Source organism: Mustela lutreola, chromosome 7, assembly GCF_030435805.1.
Source record: "Mustela lutreola isolate mMusLut2 chromosome 7, mMusLut2.pri, whole genome shotgun sequence".
In the NCBI taxonomy this organism is placed as follows: Eukaryota; Metazoa; Chordata; class Mammalia; order Carnivora; family Mustelidae; genus Mustela; species Mustela lutreola.
In genome coordinates, this window is record NC_081296.1 from 60,988,638 (window position 1) to 61,013,102 (window position 24,465).

Here is a 24,465-nt window from a genome sequence, read left to right on the forward strand (position 1 = left end):
GCTCTCTGCTCAGCAGGGAGCCTGCTTCTCCTTTTCCCTCTGCCTCTGCCCCCTGCTTGTGCTCTCTCTCTCTGTGTCAAATAAATAAATAAATAAAATCTGTGAAAGAAAATACAAACTAAACTCTTCTTAATGATTTGAGTCTCCAAGGATCATCTCAATCACCTCCTCACCTGTGTGGCCTGGAATTATCCCTACTGAGTTGGCTTCATTAGCTGGAGAGGACCCCGTATCAGCTCCAAGCATCTTAAGAGTGGAAGCATCTTAAGGATGGAAAGAGATAATTACCAAGGCCATACTTCACCTTAAGTATCTAAACCATAACACAACTTCCATGGACTGATCACCTCTGAAATGGCAGGTACCATCCTTTGAAGTATAATAACAGTGTACAATAAGGAGAGAGGTTCAGCCGAGTCAGGGGAAAGGATTGGAACTCAGATCTGCCTGACCCAAGACCTAAGTGCTTAAACATTAAACTCCTCTACTTCTCCACTACTTTGGCTGCTTCTTTGTTTGTGTTCTGTTTTGTTTTTAACTTAAGAAACAAAGAAAGTCATTTAATGGCTCTACGTTAGCTCCCATAATCAGTGAGAAGGAATGAGAATGAGGCTAAGCGTTCCAAAGCTAGAACCACAGCCAAAACCACCCCACAGAACTCAATCTAGTGAAGATTCTGCAGCTGCTAACAGGGAAGACCAGATGCCTTGGCCTTTAACACCTTGGTCTCTAGAGTTAAAGGGGAAGTGCTGAGAGGAACCTGCGATGATGCCATTCCCTCCACCTCACTCCTAAATGGCAGACTCCAAAACATAATTTAAATTCAACAACAGAGAATGCAGTGTGCCTTTGAAATCCCAGAAAAAGGTCACACATCCTTGTCTTGTTTTCTGGGGAGCCAGTGAGAGCCTACCACTTAAAGCTAAAAGCAACATGTTGACTCACCCAAATCACTAGCATCTCCATGACAGTGGGCCTCTATTTGCATATATCAGGGTAGTTTCTTTCCCGAGGAGTATGTTTATTTTTAAATGTGAGTACGTTTGTGTGTGTGAAAGAGAGAAAGAGTGAGAAACACAGAGAAAGAACAAGACAGAGAACATGTGCCTGTTAGCTGTAGGATAAATGATCAAAAAAGAAAAAAAAAAAAGTGATCCAGGTAAAGAGAAGAGGTAAAAGTGACGAATTATGGATTGAATTGGAAAATTGCCTTTTTCTTACAAATGCCATATCACTTTAAATCATGATAAAGCCACTGAAAAAAGGGTTATCTGATTTTTTTACTCCTAAGCCCCGTGAAATTTAACCAGTTTATCTTTCAGATTAGTTCTAATTTTGAAGTTGGTGTGGAAGGTTATCATATTTAAATAGAAATCCTCCTTACTGTCAGTCATCAAGTTCATTTCTTATGCCATTTCCCATACCTCCCTTGACATTCTCCTGTCCTCTGTATGTACAAGATAATGACAAATCTAGTAACCTCTCGCATTTCTTTATAAAATGAGAAGAACTTGGCTTACCCATTGAACCACGTTAATGGTTAATGGAATTGTGAAATTGGCTTTTCTTTGATCTTGATAACAGTGTCTTTATTTCCTTTTTGTCTCTTCTGACATGCGCTGTAATAGCTGTGCATATAAAATTTGGACTCTTGAGAGTATACAGAGAAAACTTTGCATTATGCTTTTTTAAAGGGTTTTATTTATTTGAGAGAGAGTGTATGAGCCAGGGGAAGGGGCCAAGGGAGAAGCAGCTACCCCACTGAGCAGGGTGACTGACTTGGAGCTCCATCTAGGACTCTGGAATCATGACCTGAGCCAAAGGCAGATGCTTAACCAACTGAGCCATTCTGGCGCCCATGTATTATGCTTTTATTGATTTATTTAAAGATTTTATTTATTTATTTATTTGACAGACAGAGGTCACAAGTAAGCAGAGAGGCAGGCAGAGAAAGAGGAGGAAGCAGGCTCCCCGCCGAACGGAGAGCCCGATGCAGGACTCGATCCCAGGACCCCGGGATCATGACCTGAGCCGAAGGCAGAGGCTTTAACCCACTGAGCCACCCAGGCACCCCAGCCATGTATTATGCTTTTAAAGCCTGTGAGAACATAGAATAGAACTGAGTTTTATGAAAATAATGAGAAATTTGCCCAGGAATTTTATTTAAATGCATTGGTATATGGCTGCTGAAGTATTTTATTTGGTTTCCCTAAAATTCAGATCATTGCTTTTTGCCCCCTTTGAACAAATTTCACTTTCTCAGCCTGCCTTTTCTGCCTTAAAAACCACAGCTCTGTATATGCTCCTTGGACTGAGTGTTTCTGGGAACGTCACATGGTCTCTTTAAACATTGGTTTTTGGATTCTACATGTATCATCTGTGTTCTGTGTGTGTATTTCAGGAAAGTATTTTCCTTATCTCTCCAGGATATACATGGACATTCGTGGTTAAAAAGACAATCCCGTATGACCTATTTAGAATTTTAAATGCCATAGTCTTTGGCTAGAGAATGTTGAGGGAGCGTTAACATGATTTTCTGGCTGAATGGCCTAGTTATTTTTCTCTTGTCTTTAGACTTCAATTAAGCCATGTTGATTTATTATTATCACTATTTCTAAATTGCTTTAAGAATTGCAGCTATTCCATAAATGTCCTGTAATAACCTATATCATAAAACTTCCCTCTCCACCTATAGAAAGTAAATGACCTTGATTCTAAGAACTGATAAAACATTCCTTTAGAATATTTCATGATACTTTTTAAAGTGTTGAAAGTGACAGTAGTGCTATATATACTTTTGTTTAAATCCCAAATTAAAGTGATGTACAAAGTGGAGGCAATATTGAATATATTTCAAAACTATGCAAATGTGATTCTCTTACCCACTGATCTCTACCACTAACCTCACTCTATGATGAGCCCCTATTTATTAAGTGTCTTTGGTGCTCAAGGAAGCACTGGGTTAAGAAAATTAGCACATTTGGGGCACCTGGGTGGCTCAGTGAGTTAAGTCTCTGCCTTCAGCTCGGGTCATGATCTCAGGGCCCTGGGATCGAGCCCCACATCTGGCTCTCTGCCCAGCAGGGAGCCTGCTTCCCCCTCCCTCTCTGCCTGCCTCTCTGCCTACTTGTGATCTCTCTCTCTCTGTCAAATAAATAAATAAAATCTTTAAAAAAAAAAAAAAAGAAAGAAAGAAAATCAGCACATTTAATTCTTAGAACAGTCCTATGAGTTAAGTATTATTTTCTCTGTTTTACAAATGTGTGTACTGGTTCACGGAAGTTAAGGAACTTGCCTAAGTGACACAGCTAGTATGTGACCAATAAGTAATATTTCATTTTAAAGCTAAATATGTCCCATTTCAAAACCAGGCACCCCTCTTTGCCCTCCCTCTAACTGTGTTCAAGAAGAAGATCAGAGGGGCGCCTGGGTGGCTCAATGGGTTAAAGCCTCTGCCTTGGGGTCAGGTCATGATCCCAGGATCCTGAGATCGAGCCCCGAATCGGGCTCTCTGCTCAGCAGGGAGCCTGCTTCCTCCTCTCTCTCTCTGCCTGCCTCTCTGCCTACTTGTAACCTTTGTCTGTCAAATAAATAAATAAATAAATAAATCTTAAAAAGAAAAAAAAAGAATAAGATCAGAGCTGTGACAATGCCTACCTTTTTCCTTTGTAATTTTAATGCATTTACATCTGTTTCCATATTTTTCTCTTAACCTAACTAAATTGTGAGTATTGACTTAACGGAATCATTGCTGATCAAATCTGGGCTCTTAATTTTTGTTTCCTTTCTCTCCTCAGCAAATTTCTTCTAGCTTCAGTAGCTATTTGGTTCCAGTAATGAAGTGATGTGTTTTGCAATGTGAGGGAGAACTGTTACAAAATACCATCTTCATTTGACTTTATGGTAATGAAAAGAATGAACATTTAGAATCAGAGTGATTTAGTTCAAATCCTGGCCATTCATTGGTTGTGTAATCATAGAACTGGACTAATTTCTTTGAACCTCAGTATTAACATCTATAGCAGTACCCGGTACAGTCACTAGCCATATGTGGCTATTTTCTTTTTAGGATTTTATTTATTTTCTTTCTTTTTTTTTTTTTTTTAAAGATTTTATTTATTTATTTGATAGAGAGAAATCACAAGCAGATGGAGAGGCAGGCAGAGAAAGAGAGGGAAGCAGGCTCCCTGCCGAGCAGAGAGAGAGCCCGATATGGGACTCGATCCCAGGAGCCTGAGATCATGACCTGAGCCGAAGGCAGAGGCTTAACCCACTGAGCCACCCAGGCGCCCAGGATTTTATTTATTTTCAAAGGTTTTATTTTTAAGTAATGTCTACACTTGACATGGAGCTCGAACTCACAACCTCGAGGTCAAGACTCATGCTGTACTGACTGAGCCTACTAGGTGCCTCCACATATGTGGCTATTAATTAAAGTTAAATAAAATTTAATATTTACTTTCTCAGGGCGTCTAGGTGGCTCAGTCAGTTAAGCATCTACCTGTGGCTCAGGTCGCGACCCCAGGGTCCTGGGATCCAGCCAGCTTCAGGCTCCTTCCTCAGCAGGGAGTTTACTTCTCCCTCTACTCTTCCCCCTGCTCGTGCTCTCTCTCTCTCTCTCAAATTAAAAAAAAAAAAAAAAAAAAAAAAAAATTAGTCTCTCAGTCACATGAGCCACAGTTTAAGTGTGCAGAGGCCACCCGTAGCTAGTTTCAACTGTATTGGAGACACAGATAGAGATCATTTCCATCACTGAGGAAACTGGCACTGAGCAGCATTCATCTACAAAATGGGGTAATTGATGGCTTTTCATAGAGTTATGGGGGGGTTAGGGAAGGCAAGAGAAAACTCCTATTAAAAAAAACGTAGCATGGGGGTGCCTGGGTGGCTCAGTGGGTTAAAGCCTCTGCCTTCGGCTCAGATCATGGTCCCAGGGTCCTGGGATCGAGCCCTGCATCGGGCTCTCTGCTTGGCGGGGAGCCTGCTTCCTCCATCTCCCCTGCCCCCCACCTGCCTCTCTGCCTCTCTCTGTCAAATAAATAATAAAATAAAATCTTAAAAACAAACAAACAAACAAAAAGCTAGCGTGGTGCCCACTTGGGACAAGCCTTTTGTAAAAAGGCTCATTCTCTCCCCCTTCTTCCCTCAGGCATGCTCTTCTCACCTACCTCCATTTTGTTTTAGGTAAATCCATACCTTCCCTAATTTTTCAATTGTCTCTTTTTAAGTATAAAAAACATATGTACTTTAAAATAATACCTAGACCTTTGGTGTTTGAACTGATAGTCTCAAGATAACTTTTACCTAAAAGAAATTAAGGAAGGAAAGAAAGAAGATACGCAGTTATCGTACAGCCTATGGCTATCTGGTTTTACTCTTTGGGAAGAAGGAGAGTAGAGGCAGCAAGAGGAATCTATGGTTTATTAGATTCCAGATCTTCATCTAAAACTTAAACCAGAATGAAATGCTTTTGTTATGGACTCCATGCTTTCTGGAGTGATTGTCCGTGTGGAGCATAAATACTATTTATTTTAGGAAAGCCCAAAGACCTTTAGAAACATGTTCTAAGACATTCTGAACCTTAAAGAATGCTCCTTTTCTACCCCCACTCCCCTCCAGCTTAACAACTGAGTCTCAGCCTTTCCTTCTTGCCCTTACATTATTTTATTTTGCCATGGACATTTAGTCCATTTCCAGAGAACCTTGGGTACTGTTTGATAGAATTAATCTCTGAAATATTTGATCCTAAGACCCTAACCACTAATGTAATAACTATTTTCAGGCTTGGTTTTTGTATTTGTAAGAGTAAGGAAATTTTAAATGAACTAACACCTTTGATGCCTGATGTGTTGGCCTAAAATCAGAACAAGAAAATGGTCAGTGCTCTGCTGTTGCTGACCTGGGCACTTTCCAGGCCAGCCACTATCTGGGAATACCCCTTTCCCACAGCGGGGAAAGTCATAGCACTAAGGATACACACCCTGAGTTTCAGCAGCCCCATGTGTCAGTAGACTCTTGAGAAAAGGATTTTCTTATTTATTTACTTATTTATTTATGTGTTTATTTATTAATTTATTTGGTTATTTAGTTAGTTATGTGTCAGAGAGAGAGAGACAGAGCCCAAGCTGGGAGAGGGAGAGAGAGAAGCAGGCTCCCCAATGAGCAAGGAGCCTGATGTGGGACTCAATCTGGGATCCTGGGATCATGACCTGAGCCGAAGGCAGAGAGACACTTAACTGACTGCGCCACCCAAGCTGCCCTAAGAAAAGGATTTTATTGAGAAAATCCAAGTGTTCATGGATTTTTTTTTTTTTCCTGAAATGATTGAGTTGGTTTAAAACTCATCTTGGAGGGGTGCTTCAGGGGCTCAGTCACTGAGCGTCTGCCTTCGGCTCAGGTCATGATCCCAGGGTCATAGAATGGAGGCCCACATCGGGCTCTCTGATTGGCAGGAAGCCTGCTTCTCCCTGTCCCTCTGCTTATATTTCCTCTCTTGCTGTCTCACTCTCTGTCACATAAACAAATAAAAACTTTATTTAAAAAAATCATCTTGGAGGGGCACCTGAGTGGCTCACTCCATTAAGCGTCAGACTTGGTTTCAGCTTAGGTCATGACCTTAGGATTGTGAGATATTGGGTCCCAGGTTGGGCTCCATGCCCAGTGGGGAGTCTGCTTGGGATTCTCTCCCTCTGCCCCTCCCACAAACTGAATGTGCATATTGGTGTTCTCATGGTCTCTCACAAATAAAGAAAGAAAGAAAGAAAGAAAATCTAAAAAAAGATCATCTTGGAGTACAGGAAAAGTTATAAATAACACGATGAACTTTGTCTCCTACAGTGGCCATCTGAGAGAATTTTAGAGTAATTACTCCCTTTAGGTGATGCAGATGGACAAAACAATCCAAAGAGTCTTGGCCCAAAGACATCCAAAGGGATTCTTTTTTTTTTTTTTTTTTTTTAAGATTATTCATTTATTTGACAGAGACAGGGAAAGAGGGAACACAGCAGGGAGAAAGAGAGAGGGAGAAGCAGGCTTCTCACCAAGCAGGGAACCCAATGCGCGGCTCAATCCCAGGACCCTGGGATCCTGACCTGAGCTGAAGGCAGAAGCTTAATAACTGAGCCACCCAGGCATCTGCAAAGGGATCCCTTTAAAGAATTTCCTTCAATGCTGTGTTCATTCTTGGCACAGCTGCAGCATGGTTAGGTCTTATATTCAGTAGGCCTCTCTATAACAAATAATCCCATTCAAACCAAAGGGCTCGTCTGCCCAAGTGCGTATATGGAAGGAATTGAGAGGGGTGGTTTCCTGCTTGGCCCATCATATCATCAGTAAATACTTTTTTCATACTGGTAACATTAAAAAAAAAAAATTTAGATGCTAGTTGATGGTTCTAAGAAGGTTGTTCTTTGCTAAGAAAGTGTATCATACCCATATAGTGCCTACTATGTGTAGGCATTGATGAGAGCGCCAAATATATTAGCTCACTTAATGCTCTTAACAATCCAGGAAGTAGGTACTCTTCTTATTCCCAGGATTCTGGTGAGGAAGGCGAAGCAGAGACTGCTTGCCCAAAGTCAAGCTTCTTGAAGAAGCAGAGTAGGATGTGAGCCCAAGACCCACAGCCAGGATCTTAACAGTGCGCACTGCCCAAGCATTCCTGATTACTGAAAGACCACAGACACACTGCTGTCTTACTTGCTTCCATCCTCACATCCACACATCCTCACCGGTCTCTCCTTTTTAACTTTCACAGTCTTTTAGTTTGTTACCAACATTCAGCCCATTTCCCGTGAAGATTTGATGCTGCTCCATGGAACCAGTCTTAGAAACATTTTACACTAGGACTGCTCGGTGGAAAAAAAGCCTTAATCACTGACACCTGCCCTTGCAGCCTGTCAATGCGGGGCAGGTGCAGCCTGTGGCTGTCGTTTTTTAAGAGCAGTTAGTAAGAGCAGTTGCCAGCTTCTCCTAGGCTGACTTAGAGGGGCTGTTGCAAGTGGTGTGTTAGTGCGCAGGGAGGAGCTCCACCATGAAGGGAGGGAAGATGTTACAAACCCAAAACAGAAAGGGGAGCTTCAGGAGGTCTCTGGATTTGTCTTTTATTTGGTCTCATGACTCCATTTCGGAGATGTGGAGAACAAACATAAGGAGGGTGCTGTTGGGGAAGAAGGTAAGCTCACAGGCCAGGGGCAGTAGGGAGGGGGGAGGGGAATAGGGGTTAGGGTACCTTGTTTCCTATCCTGCTGCTGCACTTAAGTAGTGTGAACTCATACCAGTTCTTTGGCTTTACTTGACTTCAAATGGCTTCATTTTTTTTTTTTAATATTTTATTTATTTATTTGAGAGAGAGTGAGAGAATGAGACAGAGAGAGAATGAGAGAGAGAGAGAGCATGAGAAGGGGGAAGGTCAGAGGGAGAAGCAGACTCCCTGTCAAGCAGGGAGCCCGATGAGGGACTCGATCTTGAGATTCCAGGATCATGACCTGAGCCAAAGGCAGTCACTTAACCAACTGAGCCACCCAGGTGCCCCCAAACGGCTTTATTTTTAAAACAAGAATGTTGAAGTAGTTGATTACTAATATTGGGTTGTCTGACACTGAAATTAACCTCACTTGCTTTACTTTTCCCTGGCCTTTTTGGGGTTTTATGAGACTTGGGGGAGGAATTATCTAAACAGAATGATATGGGGGAGGGCTGCAAAGAGTAGAAGTTGGGAGGAGTTTAGGAGGTTTTTCTTTTAGGCCATGTCCAATTTCTGCAAATTGACTTAAACAAGACTTGTTAATGGTGATTCCTCTAATCTTATGAGAGTCAAGAAGCTGGGTTTTACTGATGGTTCTCGGGCAACAGGGCTTTTTTGTTGCAATCACTCTTGCAGGCTTATTTCACCAGGTGTCAGTTTGTTGGACTGATGTTCTTATTATCATGAAGAACAGTTGCCTTTTGCCTCAGTCTGAGAGGATGGTGAGATGGGAGAAACATGGAGAACTCAGTGCTAGTAAATTCTCCACACAAATATGTGTCCAGTTTTCAAGTAGCTGGGTACCAATGGTTTTCTTTTTTCTTCTTCTTCTTTTTTTTTTTTTAAGGTTTTATTTGTTTATTTCAGCGAGAGTGAGCATGAGCAAGGGGGAACAGCAGACAGAGGGAGAAGCACACTCCCTGCTAACCAGGGAACCCAATGTGGGACTTGATCCCAGGACCCTGAGATCATGACCAGAGCCAAAGGCAGATGCTTAACTGACTGAGCTGCCCTGGTGCCCCTGATTGTTTATAACAAATTGGTTAATGAATAAAGTGTATATATTTATAATCAATATCCGATATCCTGAGCTTTAACAATCGGTACCTATTGTTTTTAACAAATAGTTACAAAGAACATCACAAGGGTCAAATGCTACCTATTTTAACTTAGCTAAGTTGGGCCACTTTATCTGGCCTCTTGCACATGTATAGCTACTATAGGGCTTAAGGCTCTTGAGGTTAAAACTGTCAAGGAGCATGAGTTTCCTGTCCCTACTAGCTAGACTAAGAATCAGATGGACAGGAGACAGATTAGGAGAAAATCAAATTGAATTTTGTACATACAGGGAAGCCAGAAAGATATAATTCCAAAGATAGGCAAAATGAGGTATATATGTTGCCCTAAACTAAGGAGAAGGAGGATGGGGTCTGGGACTCCGAAGGGAAGGAAGGCAATTCACAGGGCAACAAGAGCAGATGTTTGGTAACTAGATGTTTGTCCTGCCATACAGATGGTCACTCAGATAAAATTTATCTCTGGGAATAACCATTATTCTGAGGAAGACCTCCAATTTAGATTCTTCTGTGTGTAGTTAAGAGAGGAGCAAAAGTTTCTCTTGAGCCTGCAAGGTCTCAATTGCCTTCAACACAAAATAACCTTCATGCCACAGCGGCCTATCTTGGGGTGACCTGCCACTGACCAGTACAAAACAAAGGAGATTCAGGGGAGGTTGTAAAGGAAAAAGTCTTGGCTGGTATTGGTTTTGTGTAGTAGGCATTTAAAAAGTATGCATCGCAGAATAAGACACTGAGATAAATGATGTCCAGAAGAGGTGATTATTTTTCCCCCTGAAAAATGTTAAAGCATTAAATGGATTCATTTTTCAGAACCAATCAACTAAGATCACATTTGTAGGCTTCTTAAAAATTCTAGAAGAGAGCACAGGCAATAATGTCTCTGATGTTGGCTGTAACAGTATATTTCTAGATATGTCTCCTGAGGCAAGGGAAATAAAAGCAAAAATAAACTATTGGGACTATGTCAAAATAAAATGCATCTGCACAGTGAAAGAAACAACAGAACTAAGAGACAACCTACTGAATGGGAGGAGATACTTGCAAATTACATATCCAATAAAGGGTTGATATCCAAAGCATATAAAGCGTGGCTACAACTCAACACCCAAGAAAACCAAATAATCTGATTAAAAATGGGCAGAACACATGAACAGGCATTTCTCCAAAGGAAACATACAGATGGCCAATGGACACACAAAAAGAAGCTCAACATCATTCATCAGCCAGGAAATGCAAATCAAAAGTACAATGAGATATCACCTCACACATTCATCAGAATGGCTAACATCAACAACACAAGAAACAAGAAGTGTTGGTGAGGATGTGGAGAAAAGAAGTCCTCATGCACTGTTGGTGGGAATGCAAATTGGTGTAACCATTGTAGAAAACAGTATGGAGGTTCCCCCAAAAGTAAAAAATAGAACTGCCTTATAATCTAAGAATTGCACTACAGGGTATTCCTTCCCAAATACAAAAACACTAACTCAAAGGGATACAGGCACTCCTTTGTTTATCACAGCATTATTTACAGTAGCCAAAATATGAAAGCAGCCCTAGTGTCCACTGATAGGTTAATGGATAAAGAAGTGGTGTGTATGTATATTTATATTCACTTATAAATATATATACTTTATCCATTAATCATATATATAATTACTATGTATAATAATATACCTATATATAGATACATATCTATACTATATGTAATTATATATATAATTAAACCATATATATGTGGTAAAGATATTTATAAAATATATATTTGTGATATATATACCACATATATGTGGTCTAACATATAAACATAAATATTCTGTTATATATAACAGTATTTCTCAGCCGTAGAAAAGCATGAAATCCTGCCATTTGCAACAACACGGATAGAGCTAGAGAGTATAATGCTAAACAAAATAAGACAAATACCGTATGATTTCACTCATATGGAATTTAAGAAACAAAACGATTCAACAAAGGAAAGAGAGACACAGACAGACAAAATAAACCAAATAACAGCCTCTTAACTATAGAGAATGAACTACTGGGGAGGTGGGTAAGAGGATGGGGGGATACAGTGGATGGGGATTAAAGAGTACACTTCTCATGATGCAAAATAAAGTAAAATGGTTTAAAAAAAATCGCAGTCTTCTTATTTGAACATTATAGGCCAACGTTTTTCAGTTCCTTCAATGACCAGCAATAGTAGCGTTTCTCATAGCGCGAGAGAGGCTGTCGTCGAAGACGTGTTTGAATGACCATGCTGCTCTTTCTTTCTTATCCTATTTAGAGGTCACTGCTTGCTTTCATTCCGAGTTGTTTTAGGTCCACCTCTTGTGAGTCAGACTGAGTTGAGAGTGTGAAGGACTTACAGTGTAAGAACAAAGTGTCACCTTTTTCTTGGCGGATTTCCCCTATTAAACTTCATGTTTCACGAACGTAGAGAGCTGTAGTTTCCTTCGTCTGTATATCCCCAGAGCCTCGTGCACAGTTGGTGCTTAAAAGCAGTGGTTGGATGAATACATCTTTGTCATAGAATTATGCTTCATAAATGGAGGAGAATTGTATGGGGAGAGCCTCTTACTGTGTCACAGAATCCTTGCACAGACTCCTGTGTCTTTTCTGGGACTAGTACACAAGGCATCTCAGAAACTTATTCTGGAAATCAGTAATTAGTGAGGTCCGAGAAAATGGAGCCTTTCAGTTAAAAAGGACAACACAAAAGAGGTGTCATGTCTCTCCCCGCACTCCTGTGTTAGATGGTCTGTGTAGTTCTTAAGAAGACAGATCTTATGATGTGGTGTGGGGATTCCTTTTCTCCTCTGTCTTGAAGAAGCAGAAGTCTGATTTTTATCGATGGGCATTTCCTCTGGGCAGGAAGCTGTTCTAAGACGTAAATGGTACTGATAAATTTTCTGTGTGTCATGGTGGCCTTTTGATTAAGTGTGCTGGCATGAGTCATCCCAAACCTACTAGCATCAGGAACAAGTGGGAAAGTCTCCATTTGGACTCAAGGCCAAATCAGGGACCCAGAAGTTACATCTTAACTTTCCCAGAGGGGTTGGTGGGATATTCTAATACGTACTCTTCTGTGTGTGAGGCTTCCTTTTGAAGGCATTGCTAGAAATGTGTTGCAATCAGAATTTCCCAGTCTTAATGCTTTCGGGGTAACATGATTCAGGTCTTCAGTGTGCTTTTGCTAACAGTGTTGTTTTGCTTATGGCTACAGCTTTTATTTTGCAGAATAAATTGCTGTTTGTGTTTAACACCTGGGCTCAGTTTTCTTGCAACTTTGGTCAGAGACCCGATGATTAGTTTTCAGCCAGTTTGACTGTCCTGATCCAGCGCAGGAACTTGGCCATCGCAGGTGCTTGCTAAATGCCTGCTGGCTGGACCAGATTTGAAAAACACTGAGACCTTAAGGTACGACAGGAAGCTGTCCCAAGAGGCAGCTAGCTATGCTGCTAGGAAACAGCCACAATTTTTCCACGTCCTTGGTTGCTGTGTTCTCAGCATACAGAGTGTTGGAAACTACCTTGAGCTGATGTTTGGTGGTGATTTCGTCCGTCCTGGTCTTGTTTTAGGCAAATTGGGACTGTGATAGAAACTTGACTGACCGAGACGTTTCAGATGTTTTGCCCTTTAGGGGAATGTGGCTCCTTGGGGATCTTGGTTGAATCGCTTTGCCTAACTAGGCAGGTTGTGTGTTGTTACCTTGTAGTATGCCAGGTTTCGCTTGGTTGGATCGTTGAAGCAGAGAGGGGTGCCCTTCGGACACCAGGATTCCTAAGGAAACCAGGAAGTTGGAGCTGCTAAGCAGAAGCCTGAGGTTGGCACAGAGTGTGTGGAGGGTAATCATTCGGGCGGGCTGGGGCTGTTTACTCTGCCCGCCTAAGGCGGGTGGACACTGGGCGTGGTGGGCGTGCTTGCCTAAGTACCTGTTTGTAGAACAGTGAGACGGATGGGCTGAGCTAAAACAGCAGTAATCTGAAACCAGTCCTGTTGGTCACCCACTCCCCACCCCCAGCCCTAGCAACTGAAATCTGCATTCCAGATGAAACCTGCAGGGAAACGGAAGAAAGCAATAAAACAAAAACAAAACCTTCAAGAGCAGTAATTTACTGCTTTTGGGAGTTCTGGGCATTTTGAGATCATCTATTCCTTTACTTGCATTTCTTTGCTTTGGGTTTTGTAAGTGACTGTTGATCCTTGTGTGCTGCTAGGTTTTTTGGCCTGGATGAAGCACAGGCTTCCGACCAAAATTTAGATGGCAAGAGGGAGCTTCTCAAAAGCGTTTCTGTCAATTTCTGCTGATTCACTTTTGAATTTCTTGGGCTGCTGGGCGAGGGGGGGTGGGGGGTGGGGGGGTCAAGGGCTGTCAGGATCTGCTTGCCGGCTCAGCACGTTCTGGAGCCTCCCTTGCTCACCAATGAGGAAGTTGAAAGCTACAGGGAGGCTCTGGGGCGGAGCTCACAGTGAAGTCCTGGGCTGGGATGACTGGGGGCAGGCTGAGTTTCCCTACGACAAAAACCCTTTTGTCCGCGGAAATAAATACGGAAGTCCCAGAGGAGCAGCCTCCCCAGGTCGTGTGTAGTAAGGTGTGCAGCCTCTGCTGCGTCTGGGCAGAAAGCTTCACGGGCTTCTCACAGCTGGCCCTGAGCGTTCCATCCTCGCACACACCCCGGAAGGAGGGCCCAGCAAGTGACCTGAAAGAGCCCAAGCGTGCTTGCTCCGTGGCGGAGAGGCTGCCGGGTCCTGTTGCTCCCTGTCCTGTAAGTTCAGAGCCGATGGTGTGGATAAACTGAGGGAGCAGGGAAAGGTGACAAAAGTCAGAACCTGCACAGAGGGCATTGCCTAGACATGGAGGACGCTGGAGACACTCTGAATGGCAGTGATGATGTCTCGGAACCAGAAAAACCTGAAGCCAGACTTGAAGTGGCTCAGTCGATCCTGAGCAAATTCTCTATGAAAACTTTGTTTGGGTTTACAAGTAAGTTGGACTCTGTGAAGCCCGACGAGGAAGGCGCAGTGCTGAAGGCATTCCACAGTTTACCTCAGCTGGGTGACCCCAGCAAGGTCTCGGAGCAGCAGCCGGAGGCAGAGGCTCAGGTTCCATCTGACCTTGGAAATGATAGCAAGACTGCAGGGGTGGAAACGGAGTCAGAGGGAAGTCAGGGAGTAGAAGAGGCAGGGATTTCTCTTCCTGGTCAAGAGCCACTTCCCCTCAGTGCTCAGAGTGTGAACAGAGACGATGTCATTTTGGTTCGTGGGACTCTTGTGAACACTACCAGCGATTCGGACTCTGATGATGGTGGCCAGCAGCCAGAAGAGGGGAGCCATGCCAGCTGCCCACAGTCCCCCAGTGTTTTATCTGAGCCATCTCAGGATCCTAAAGAAAAGCCACGTGATTGTAGGGAAAATAGCACCACTGGGGAAAGGGATGATGCAGAGCTCTGTGCAGAAGGGCCTCAAAGGACTCCACCTGAGATAAGTAGCAAACCGCAACCTGACAGTGGTGGCCTCCAGACAGAACGCGGCCCCACGCAAGGACAACCTGCCGAAGAAAGTCCCCCAGTCCTCCCCACGGTGACAGACCAGAACGTGAGTGTCGGTGTCACCGAGGATGCCTCGTCTAAAAAAGAAGTTGCCGGAGAGAAGTCGTTCCAGCTTCCGGCCTTTTTCAGCGGGCTTCGTGTGCTGAAGAAGGGGGCCACAGGTGAGGGAGGGAAGACCATCACTGAAATTAAACCAAAGGATGGCGACCTGGCTTTGCTCAAATTGACACAGCCTGTTCAGAAGTCCTTAGCGCAGGCAGGGCCTCAGACCATGAAGGCTGGGGAGAAGACAACGGATCCGAAGGCCACTCCCACTCTCCTGGAGCAGCTCTCTCAGCTGTTCGTCCTTGACATGCCCAAAGCAGAAGTGAAGGCAGAAGATCCTGAGCAGCCCAGGAAGGAGGAGATGGGCTGCAGTGCTGCCCAGGAGAGCCAGGGCGGCCCCAGCGGAGCCCAGACCCAGGGTGGAGAGGTCAAGCCAAAGCCCCCAGAGACAGCCCTTGAGGCCTTTAAAGCCATATTTGTCCGTCCCCCCAAAAGGGGGACCACAGCTGATGCGTCTGAGCTGGAAGCCCTCAAGCGCAAGATGAAGCATGAGAAAGAGTCCCTAAGAGCTGTGTTTGAAAGATCAAGGTCAAGGCCGGTCGATGGTCCCTCTGAGTCCAAAAGCGTATGTAGAATTGGGTTTGGGGTTTTGTTGTAAGATGCAATGCTGCTGTATTTCTTTTTCATCTTTCCTGTCAAAGTGAGTCCCAGTTACTTGTTATTAGTGAATCTTTTCTAGGTAAAAGGGGATTACGATCAAATCACCCTTGCAAGGAGTATAGAGTTAAACTAGGGAATTCTGTTTTTCTTTTATTTTTCTGGAGGGTCCTAAGAGGGATATACATAACGATGTGTGGGCAGAAAGGGGAAAGTGTCACTCTGAGTTTACACATTAATAGTAGATGTTCCTTTCTTTTTTAAGATTTTATTTATTTATTTGAGAGAGAGAACATAAGCAGTGGAGAGGGAGAAGCAAGCTGCCCGCTGAGCAGGGAGCCCAAACCGGGGCTCCATCCCAGGACCCTGGAATCATGACCCGAGCTGAAGGCAGATGCTTTACTGACTGAGCCACCCAGGCGCCCCAATAGTAGATGTTCTTATAAAAAAATAAAGCAGCACAAGGAAGTGATGCTGTAGCGAGAGCCCGCATTTCCTCACCTCTTAGTTAGACCTCTGCAACAACTCTGTTTTAACTTTGAAGTCTGCCATTTGGCGAAATATGTGTTTGTGATATGATTAAAATGTTCCATGTTTGTTACAAGGCATCCTGATCACTGGGTTTAATCATTTAATTCTAACTCACCATTGATTGGTTGGGTGACCTCAATCACCCAGAGCCTCCATCCCCTCATCCGGCAAGATGAAGAAAATAACCCTTACCTTACGCAGTAGTCGTGAAGAGTGAGTGAAGTTAGCCCGTGGTAACCATCTCATTAGTGAGCTAGTGTTACTATTAAGGAGATTAATTCGGGTAATCTATAAAGACTAGCAAACCCCTGTCCAGTAGATCTTAAATGTTCATAAGAACAATAGAATTTTAGTATTTCCTCAGTCTTGAATTATCATCCCCTTTTATAGTTGATCAGTTGAAGCGATAAAAATTTAAAAACCTTTTGGAAACATTCTTAGGATGTAGTTGAAAATTGAACACAATATGGCATTCTTCAAGTAGTAAAAATCAGCCCCTATAAAAAATGGCTTCAATATGAAGGCCATGTCATTTATTTAAAGAAGAGAAAAAAGGAATTGAGATCAGCAATGTTGAGGGTTTAGAGAAATATTTCCTGACCCACATACAGCTGGTGTTTATGGAAAACACAGAGCTAATCTTTGTATTATAAAATACCCTGGAGTAGTTTGGGATACATGTATAATCATCCCTATAAATGTACCTAGGTACAATGCATATATAACTGTACCTTCAGTTTGATGTTGGTGATTTAAAAAAAGTTATATGATAAATATCATCTATTAATGTTTGTTTCATACTTGGCCTTGAGGGTTTTGTTTGGTTGGTTTTGTTTTGTTTTTGTTGTTGTTTTTTCCACCCTCACTGATCACTTTACCTTTCTGGAAAAGGGTCACTCTGTAGGGAGATGTTTCAATTATAGTGACTGAGCACAACATGCAACTGGCCATTTAAATTAATTTTGGAGTTAGAGGCAGCATGTCTTCAGGGGTTAATTCGCTGTGGCCACATTTCATATAACGTGTCCTTTTCTTTACCTGCTTTTTCAACAGCCTGACCACAGCCCTACCGAGCAGGACGATAGGACTCCGGGCAGACTCCAAGCTGTCTGGCCACCCCCAAAGACAAAAGACACAGAAGAAAAAGTGGGATTGAAGTACACCGAAGCAGGTAATGTGAAAAGAAGCCGGGTACCCGTGGAATGAATCCTTCACCGCCGTGGCTTTTAGTGCTAGTTCGGTCCTCCCAGAATTTGAGTTTTTGTTTCCCTGCAAAATGTAAGGCTGAAGGCTTTTCTTTTTGGTTGCGCTGTTCAAGGGAACATTTGCACAGTTATCATGACTGCATCTCTTCGAGATGAAAGGGGAAGGCCATGGAATGAATGAAGGGCAGCCGGTGTGGAAAGCAGGAGAACCTTTGGGGAGCCAGCAGAGCAGGTAGATTTCACATTCCTCAGGAAGCAGGTGGTGGGCCCTCATATTGTTGGGAGCTGGCAGAGTTGCTCAAAGAGGCCTCGTATGCACCTCCAGAGCTGCAGTTCGATTTTTCTCCCTTTGAAAATGCCTTCGAACTCCAGGAACCTTGTGTGGAGTGAATGTAAAGAGACTGTATCAGTTACTTTTTCCCTTTGGTGAAACAAAGCTTTACTTAATGCATGGCCAATTTTAAAGCAACCCAACTTTCTGGAAACCTTCCCGGGAACTTTGCTTGAATATATTAAAATGGAATGGGCCATTTAGATATTTTTACTCTAACTGAAAAGTTCACAAATTAAAAAAAAAAAAAAAAAAACAAAAAAACAGGAATTAGAGGATGGTATATCTTAAATGAATAGATGTGTTTGTGCATCTCTGGTGAAGGTCTTTGTCTTCTTCCTGAGATTGGAAGATTACCTATGCAGGCTTCTATTTTTTCTGGTTGTCTTAGGGTTTGTGTGTATATGAGGATCAGTCTTTCCATCAGAGAGAAAAACGCTTTCCGTTCCTATTCACTGATAGATGTAAATGGATCAAATTTGGGGTGGGTTAGTAATTCGTGGTTTTTCTGCAGTATCGTAAGTTACTTCAGTGACTGAGAACACAGAAGCATTTTGGGTTGGCAAATGAATCCTCAGTTTACAGCCCGATGGCTTTTAGCTTCCATTTACCCAACTGCAGATTTCTGACTATCCCCAGATATCAGCTACTCCATAGCATTTTTTTTTTTTCTGCAGTGTTTGACTTCTAGAATGAAAAGTATCTTGGCTTTAGTGAAAAAAACTATATATATATATACATATGTACATATATATATATATATCTGGAACAGATATATATATATATCTGTTCCAGTCTTCTTACCTACAGTTGATTCTTCCTAAATTGTAGTGCTTGTGGTTACAGTCAATGAACCAGCCACCAAATTCTTTCTCATGATCTCGCAGTTTACACACTTAAAAGTACTGAAGTTTGCTTTAATGAAAAACCACAATCCTTGCGTGTTTCTTATTCCTAGTTATTAATGGTGCTCCAAGTCCTGTTCCTGTCGGTAGATCGTAGCAGTCTTCCTTGTCATGATGAGCATTTGCTGAGCAGAGAAGTTAACTCAATACCGTAAATGGTTTTTCAATCCACTTCAAGTAGTATTTGGGGGGTGTTTATATCTCTGCAGTTTCCTTAGTCCATTTCCAGAAGCTCAGAAGAACACTGTGGTTGACCTCATCTGTGGCTTTCCCAGTCTTTGCTTGTCATGATCTGTATTCTCAGAGCTTTCTAAGGTCTTAGATGAGATGGGGGGAAGGCAGGACAGATAATGATAGGGCTGCTGCGTGAGCTGTGCTAGCACAGTGACGGAGAGGGCTGACTGTGGTCTGAGGAAGATCTCCAAGTCCCCACTCAGTTCCCACAGTGGCAATGCTTCCTTACTACACTCCCAGGCTGGTGTTCAGTTCCTGAGAGCCTGCTAGGCGCTGCTATCCTTTTGGTGGTATCAAATAAGAATAAGATGCCACTGTGCCTGAAGTAAACTTATTTTTACCCCATCACTTGATACCAGTGTAGGGTTGCCCTATCATTTATTGCTAATTTTGAGGAAGTTAACACTTTCCTTGTGATTTTCTTAAGCTTTTTTTTTGAGAAAACTGTTGGTTTATTATTTCAAGCATTTTGTGATATTTCCATTGGTTTCCCTGCCTTTCGGGAGACATACGAAATTTGCCACTTTGAAGAGAGCACAGAGACAGTGAAATTAGTTGAGACATATTTCAAGGTGTTTGAAGTCTTGGGCTTTTATATCCACAATGCTCTTTATTTTTTCCTAGGGTATACAAGAATCTAGCGTTCCTATTTCAAGTGTGCTGTTGGAGTTCTGTATCGGCATTTAAGCTCAGTCCTTGGCAGAGCAGGGAATGAGATTGTCTTTGTCTTCAGGAGTCCCCTGGTGTCCTTGTGCTGCCCTCAGCTACTTCAGATTCGCCACTGCTTGGAGTTTCCTTTATACACAGTTTGTCATTTAGCACTTTTTAAATTTTTTTAATTTTTCCCCCTGAGGGCTTACAAGATCACCCAATACTATAAACTCATCTTTTTTGTTCACGGATAAAAAGAAAGCTGATCTCAGAGGACCTGTCCCTTTAAACTAAGGCTTCCAAAGTACTCTTAGTCATGTGAGGGTAACTGCACACTGCTGCTGGTGCCCACTGCTCAGGAGGCTCTCTGTGCCATTTCCAAAGCATCAGCATCATCTGTAGATGCTGACATGGTAACGGCCTCCCTTAGCGGGTAAATCCTTCGGCCCTCCAGAGCTTTCAGTGCCATTCTGATCACTCTGTGTTCACCATCAAGATAGGAGCTCTTGGAACTTTGGTGATGTGTCAGCCGAGTGAATCATCAGCCCCCATCAGAGCCATCGTGCACAGGACTTGTTGGTGCTGAAGTTGACCTCTTCTCCTCAGTAAAGGGCCCCAGTGTTAATTCACTAAGCCTGAGCTTCTCTCCTTAAATGAGAGTGCATTACTCTCTCCCGTCTCTTGTGCTCTGCTTTCTTACACTCTTATCTGTGCAATTCTGCTTTGTGTTTGAGATGCCTCACAATAATTTGGAGGGAAAAGAGCACTACCTCTCTCCCCAGTCCTGGCGAATGAGATTGGAAGAATCCGTTTGACAGACCTCATATTCTTCTCAGAATTGTCTTTTCCCTCCCTGGGTGTATGAGTTGGCTCTTGAAACAACCTTGTGGGATGATCTTGTTTTTTTAAGGAGGAATCTCTTTCAGTGGCCTTCTCATATCCTTAAATGGTTAATCAACTTCTGTTGAGTCCGGCCCCTTTACTGCTGTAAGACCAGAAACATCTGGATGTAGTAAACTTGATTAGCTTTTGAAGCTTGGGGCAAAGTAAAACTCCATCATAGCAAAGTGAAATGGTGTGTCATGAAACATACAAGGGGGTACCTAAGAAAAATGTCTGCCTTTGTATTGATGATGAAGCAATTCCTCTCGTGAGAAACAGATAACCGGTGGTCTCCCTCTGCTATTTCTCTTCTAATATGCTATTCTGAATGTGGTGAGGTGATACAAGGTTTAGAAACTTGTAAAACGAAACTGGAAGGCACAAGAACCTTGGTATCATAGAATCATTCAATCATAGCATTAACACGGGGTTAAACTTTTTATTTCAAACGTGAAAAAAATTATCTAAGCCATATTATGTCACTTTTGTTTTCTTTTTGGTTTGTGAAGGGTAACTGCACTTATTTTTTTTTTAATTACATATATTAATATACCAACCAGGGTGCTTTTAGGAATCAGGTGACAGACTCAAACTGGCTAATCGGACTGAGAGTTATTTAGAACTCTTTCCAAAGGCGTGGGCAGGGTTTCAGGAAAGCACTAAGAGCTGGAGCAACATCTGGCTCTATGGACAGAAACTTTAAAAGCCCTAGACTTAAGGGGCAAGAGTGGGAGAAGCCACTGGGGAAACCCAGAATTTCAGAGGGAGGCTGAGTTGTATGGTGAGGACTGCCCAGCAGTCCTGAGTTGTGGCCCTCAGTAGAGGGATGCAGCCAGTCCCCAGTGACTTGACAGGAAAGGAGCTGGGAAATAAATAGTCTGACTCTTTTCTTTGTCTTTTCTCTCACCATCACTCCCATGGCCAAATCCAAAGACAAGTCCAAGGACTGGGAGCCATTCTCTGCCATTCCGTCAGGACAACAGGGCCCAGAATAGAGCCTCAAAGGGGAAAAGAGTAGATCTGGATAAGCAAACCCAGGATACCCAGCACAGTTACACTCGCAGCAGACTCCACATCAACAAGGGGCGTATGTCTCTCAGTCTGCACGGAGGACTGGCGTGCATTTAACTCCATCACACCTGACCACACAGGCTTTAACACAATGGCGTGAGAAAAAGGCCTGTTTTTTTATCCTGTGGGAGTTTTATGTCTTCTGCTTTAGTGGGTTCATAGGAAATATAGTGGCCATCATTCAGAGCCTTGCTCTGTAAATACCTTTGTCACCTTAATATAGAGAGTTTATTTACTGATCTTAGAAAATTTTCTCTAAGTTTTAAATGTTTCCCTATATTACAAAATAAAATAATGAATTTTGGAAATAGCCAGAAATATCACAAAGCCAAAGAAACTTCCTGTAATTCTGTTTCATAGGGAAACCATTGCCAACATTTTGAATTATGAAAGGCTTATGTGAGTTGAATACTTAAAAGTTTTTTGATCATCTTGTATAGAGCTGCTTTTCACACTTGAAAATGTGACTGTATTTTTTATTGACTACATTTTAACCATGATTATATTTATAGAGATTTAGTTTTTCAAGGTATTTTAGTATAAAAATGGAAATAACAATTCTGTAAATATTTTTGTTCATAAATGTTTAATTAGGATAAATTTCTTGTGATGGAATTGCTAAATGAAAGGGTATAAACCTTAATGTATTCAATATGTATTAATTGCCAAAGTTAATTTTTATGCAGTATGAAAACAGTACTTTTTTTTTTTTAAGATTTTTATTTATTAGAGCACAAATGGGGGTTTGGGGTTGTGTGGGGGGAGGGAGAAATAGATTCCCTACTGGGCAGGGAGCCTCACATGGGTCTCAATCCCGAGCCCTGGGATTCTGACCTGAGCTAAAGGCAGACGCTTAACCAACTAAGCAACCCAGGCACCCTGAAAACAGTACTTTTAAAACAGTGAGAAAAGTTTCCATCTTTATCATTTGTCTTTAATTTTACTTGTCTTGTCCAATGTGAAAGCATTTTAAATATTTGTGTATAGTCAAATCTATTTTCATTTTAATATATAACTTTTCTTCTTCTGCTTAAGAAGAACTTTCCTATTCAGATGACCTATTTTTTCAAATTGCTTAAGTGTTATTTTTTTTTCTAACTTTTCCTTCTTTCCTTCCATTTTATATCAAAAATTGAGTTTGGTGCATAGCTTGAGGTATAGATCTAAGATCACTTTTTCCCCCCTGAGGTGCTAACTTAAAGCAGGCTTCTAGCTTAGTTACTTTCTATGCTAAGCATGGTACTGTTGAGGACTTTCTGTGGTCTTTGTGTTTCCATTTTGTATAGACATCTTAATTATTTCAGCATTAAGATACATGTCAGGATCTGTTCAAGTTTTTATGCAATTAAAAAAAAATCGTTTTGGCTTGCTTATTCTTCCAGAAAACCTTAGTTTTAATCTCGGTTTCCAAAGGACCGTTTGGGTTTTTTACTGGAATTGCATTAATTTGGTGAATTAATGTAAAGGTTGAAATGAGAATTGAGATTTTTGAAAATGCTTAGTATCTCTATTTGAGAACACCTCTTCTAAAACTATTCAAATTTTCTTTTTTGACTCAGTAAACATATTGCCTGAATTTTTTCTCAATATATTCCTAGGCATGTTATTAAAAAAAAAAAAAAAGGCATGATATGAATTTGTATCTCATGATTCATTTTTCCTAAAAGTCAGATGCATTCCTAAGAGTCTAGTGGTTCAAGTAACACCAGGTCAGAGGCCAGGGCTGGCCCCAGTGAAGGCCATATTTTGGACGGACTGACTGACTGACTGCCTAATACCAGGGGAAAATTACTTTTGTTTTCACTCCGGTTAGTGATTCTGAACATTCTGAGACTCCTTTAAAAACCCAACAAAGGTAGAAAGCTATGGAAGAAGACACTGCAGTTAATTTTGCAAACATTTCAGACTCCCCTCCCCCTACCTCACTGCCATCTTAGCCTTCCCTGCTTCTTCTGTCCTCCCCCACCGGTCAGGTTCCCAGGTCTAGATGAACCTTTGATGCAGAAGCTCAGCCCAGAGCTGGGCTTTCTTTCCTGCTCATCTCCTATTTTATATTAGGAAGGTGGACCTGAAACACCTAGTTACTTATTAAGAAATGTGAAACATATCATCATGGCCTGTGCCTCAGCATCCTGAGAGGAAATGAAATTAACGATTGGGAGTTTTGCATTCAGATGGTATCGCACATTAAAATGGGACTATCTGGGAAATGGCAGTGACTTAATTACCCATGGAGAAAATGCACAGAAGAAAAGCACTTATTTTTTTCTGAAGCAAAATGAACTATGCTTTTTTGGTTTCTCTTCCCATATTCATCTGGAAAAGCTCTTCCCTCCACTGGCTACAGATCAGACCCAGCCTGGGACTGAGGGATGGCCTGTGGACTTCCCTGCTGAGAGGGAGCACCATGGCTTTTGTAGAAAAGAGAACCAACCCAGCATGGCAGCGTGGTTATTGGGAGGGAGCAAGCTGTTGCCACATGTGGCCTTTCCTGGGGCTTACTCACACCATTCCGAACATCCTTCCTTAGAATATTCTGGTTCAGATAGGGAAACAACCCACTCCTCAACTTAATAAAGATCAGCCTACTTTCTGGTTTGTTTCTTATTTGGGTTTCCTTGGTTATAAAGGATAGAGCTGCTCACTGCCCCTCCTGGTGAGTCAGACATCCTTGCCTCATCAGCAAAGGAAAGCTATAAATATCTTTGAGTATTTTATTGGCCTTACTGTACTTTAAAAAAAACTTCTCCATTCATAGCTAGCATGCTGTATTAGCTATGACTATGACTAGATTTTTCCTTTAATGTCCTGTATCTGCATAAATGATCCCAAGTGTCTCCTTTCATGGTCTAGGCAATAGGTTTGCTCATTGTGTATTCTCTAGGGCTTTGTGACTTGTCACCATCACTTGCATGGAGTTACGGTGATAATCCTGAAAACTGGAAGCTGTACAGACTAAAAACAGGAGAGTCTTAAATTTTGTGGCCATAGAAATAGGGTGTACTAGGAAATGAGAGGAGATTGGAATGTGTGTGTATTAGGCTTCTACTTGCTCACAGCTGGGAGCTGTGGGGAGGGAG

At 42.1% G+C, this 24,465-nt stretch overlaps 1 protein-coding gene across 6 annotated transcripts in view; it reads left to right on the forward strand.

Moving 5' to 3' along the window:
- Nucleotides 1-24,465, forward strand: part of FMN1 (formin 1) — a 406,869-nt gene that overhangs the window by 117,847 nt on the left and 264,557 nt on the right. For 4 of the 6 annotated variants that reach the window (XM_059181092.1, XM_059181089.1, XM_059181087.1 and 1 more), the window contains one exon: nucleotides 17,160-17,277. The exons of 1 other annotated variant lie outside the window; for it this stretch is intronic. In XM_059181092.1, coding sequence (XP_059037075.1) covers nucleotides 17,160-17,277 — 118 coding nt within the window. Of the gene's footprint in view, nucleotides 1-13,809; nucleotides 15,544-17,159; nucleotides 17,278-24,465 lie in introns of those variants that run through there. One more of the 6 variants, XM_059181091.1, reaches the window with a different exon arrangement.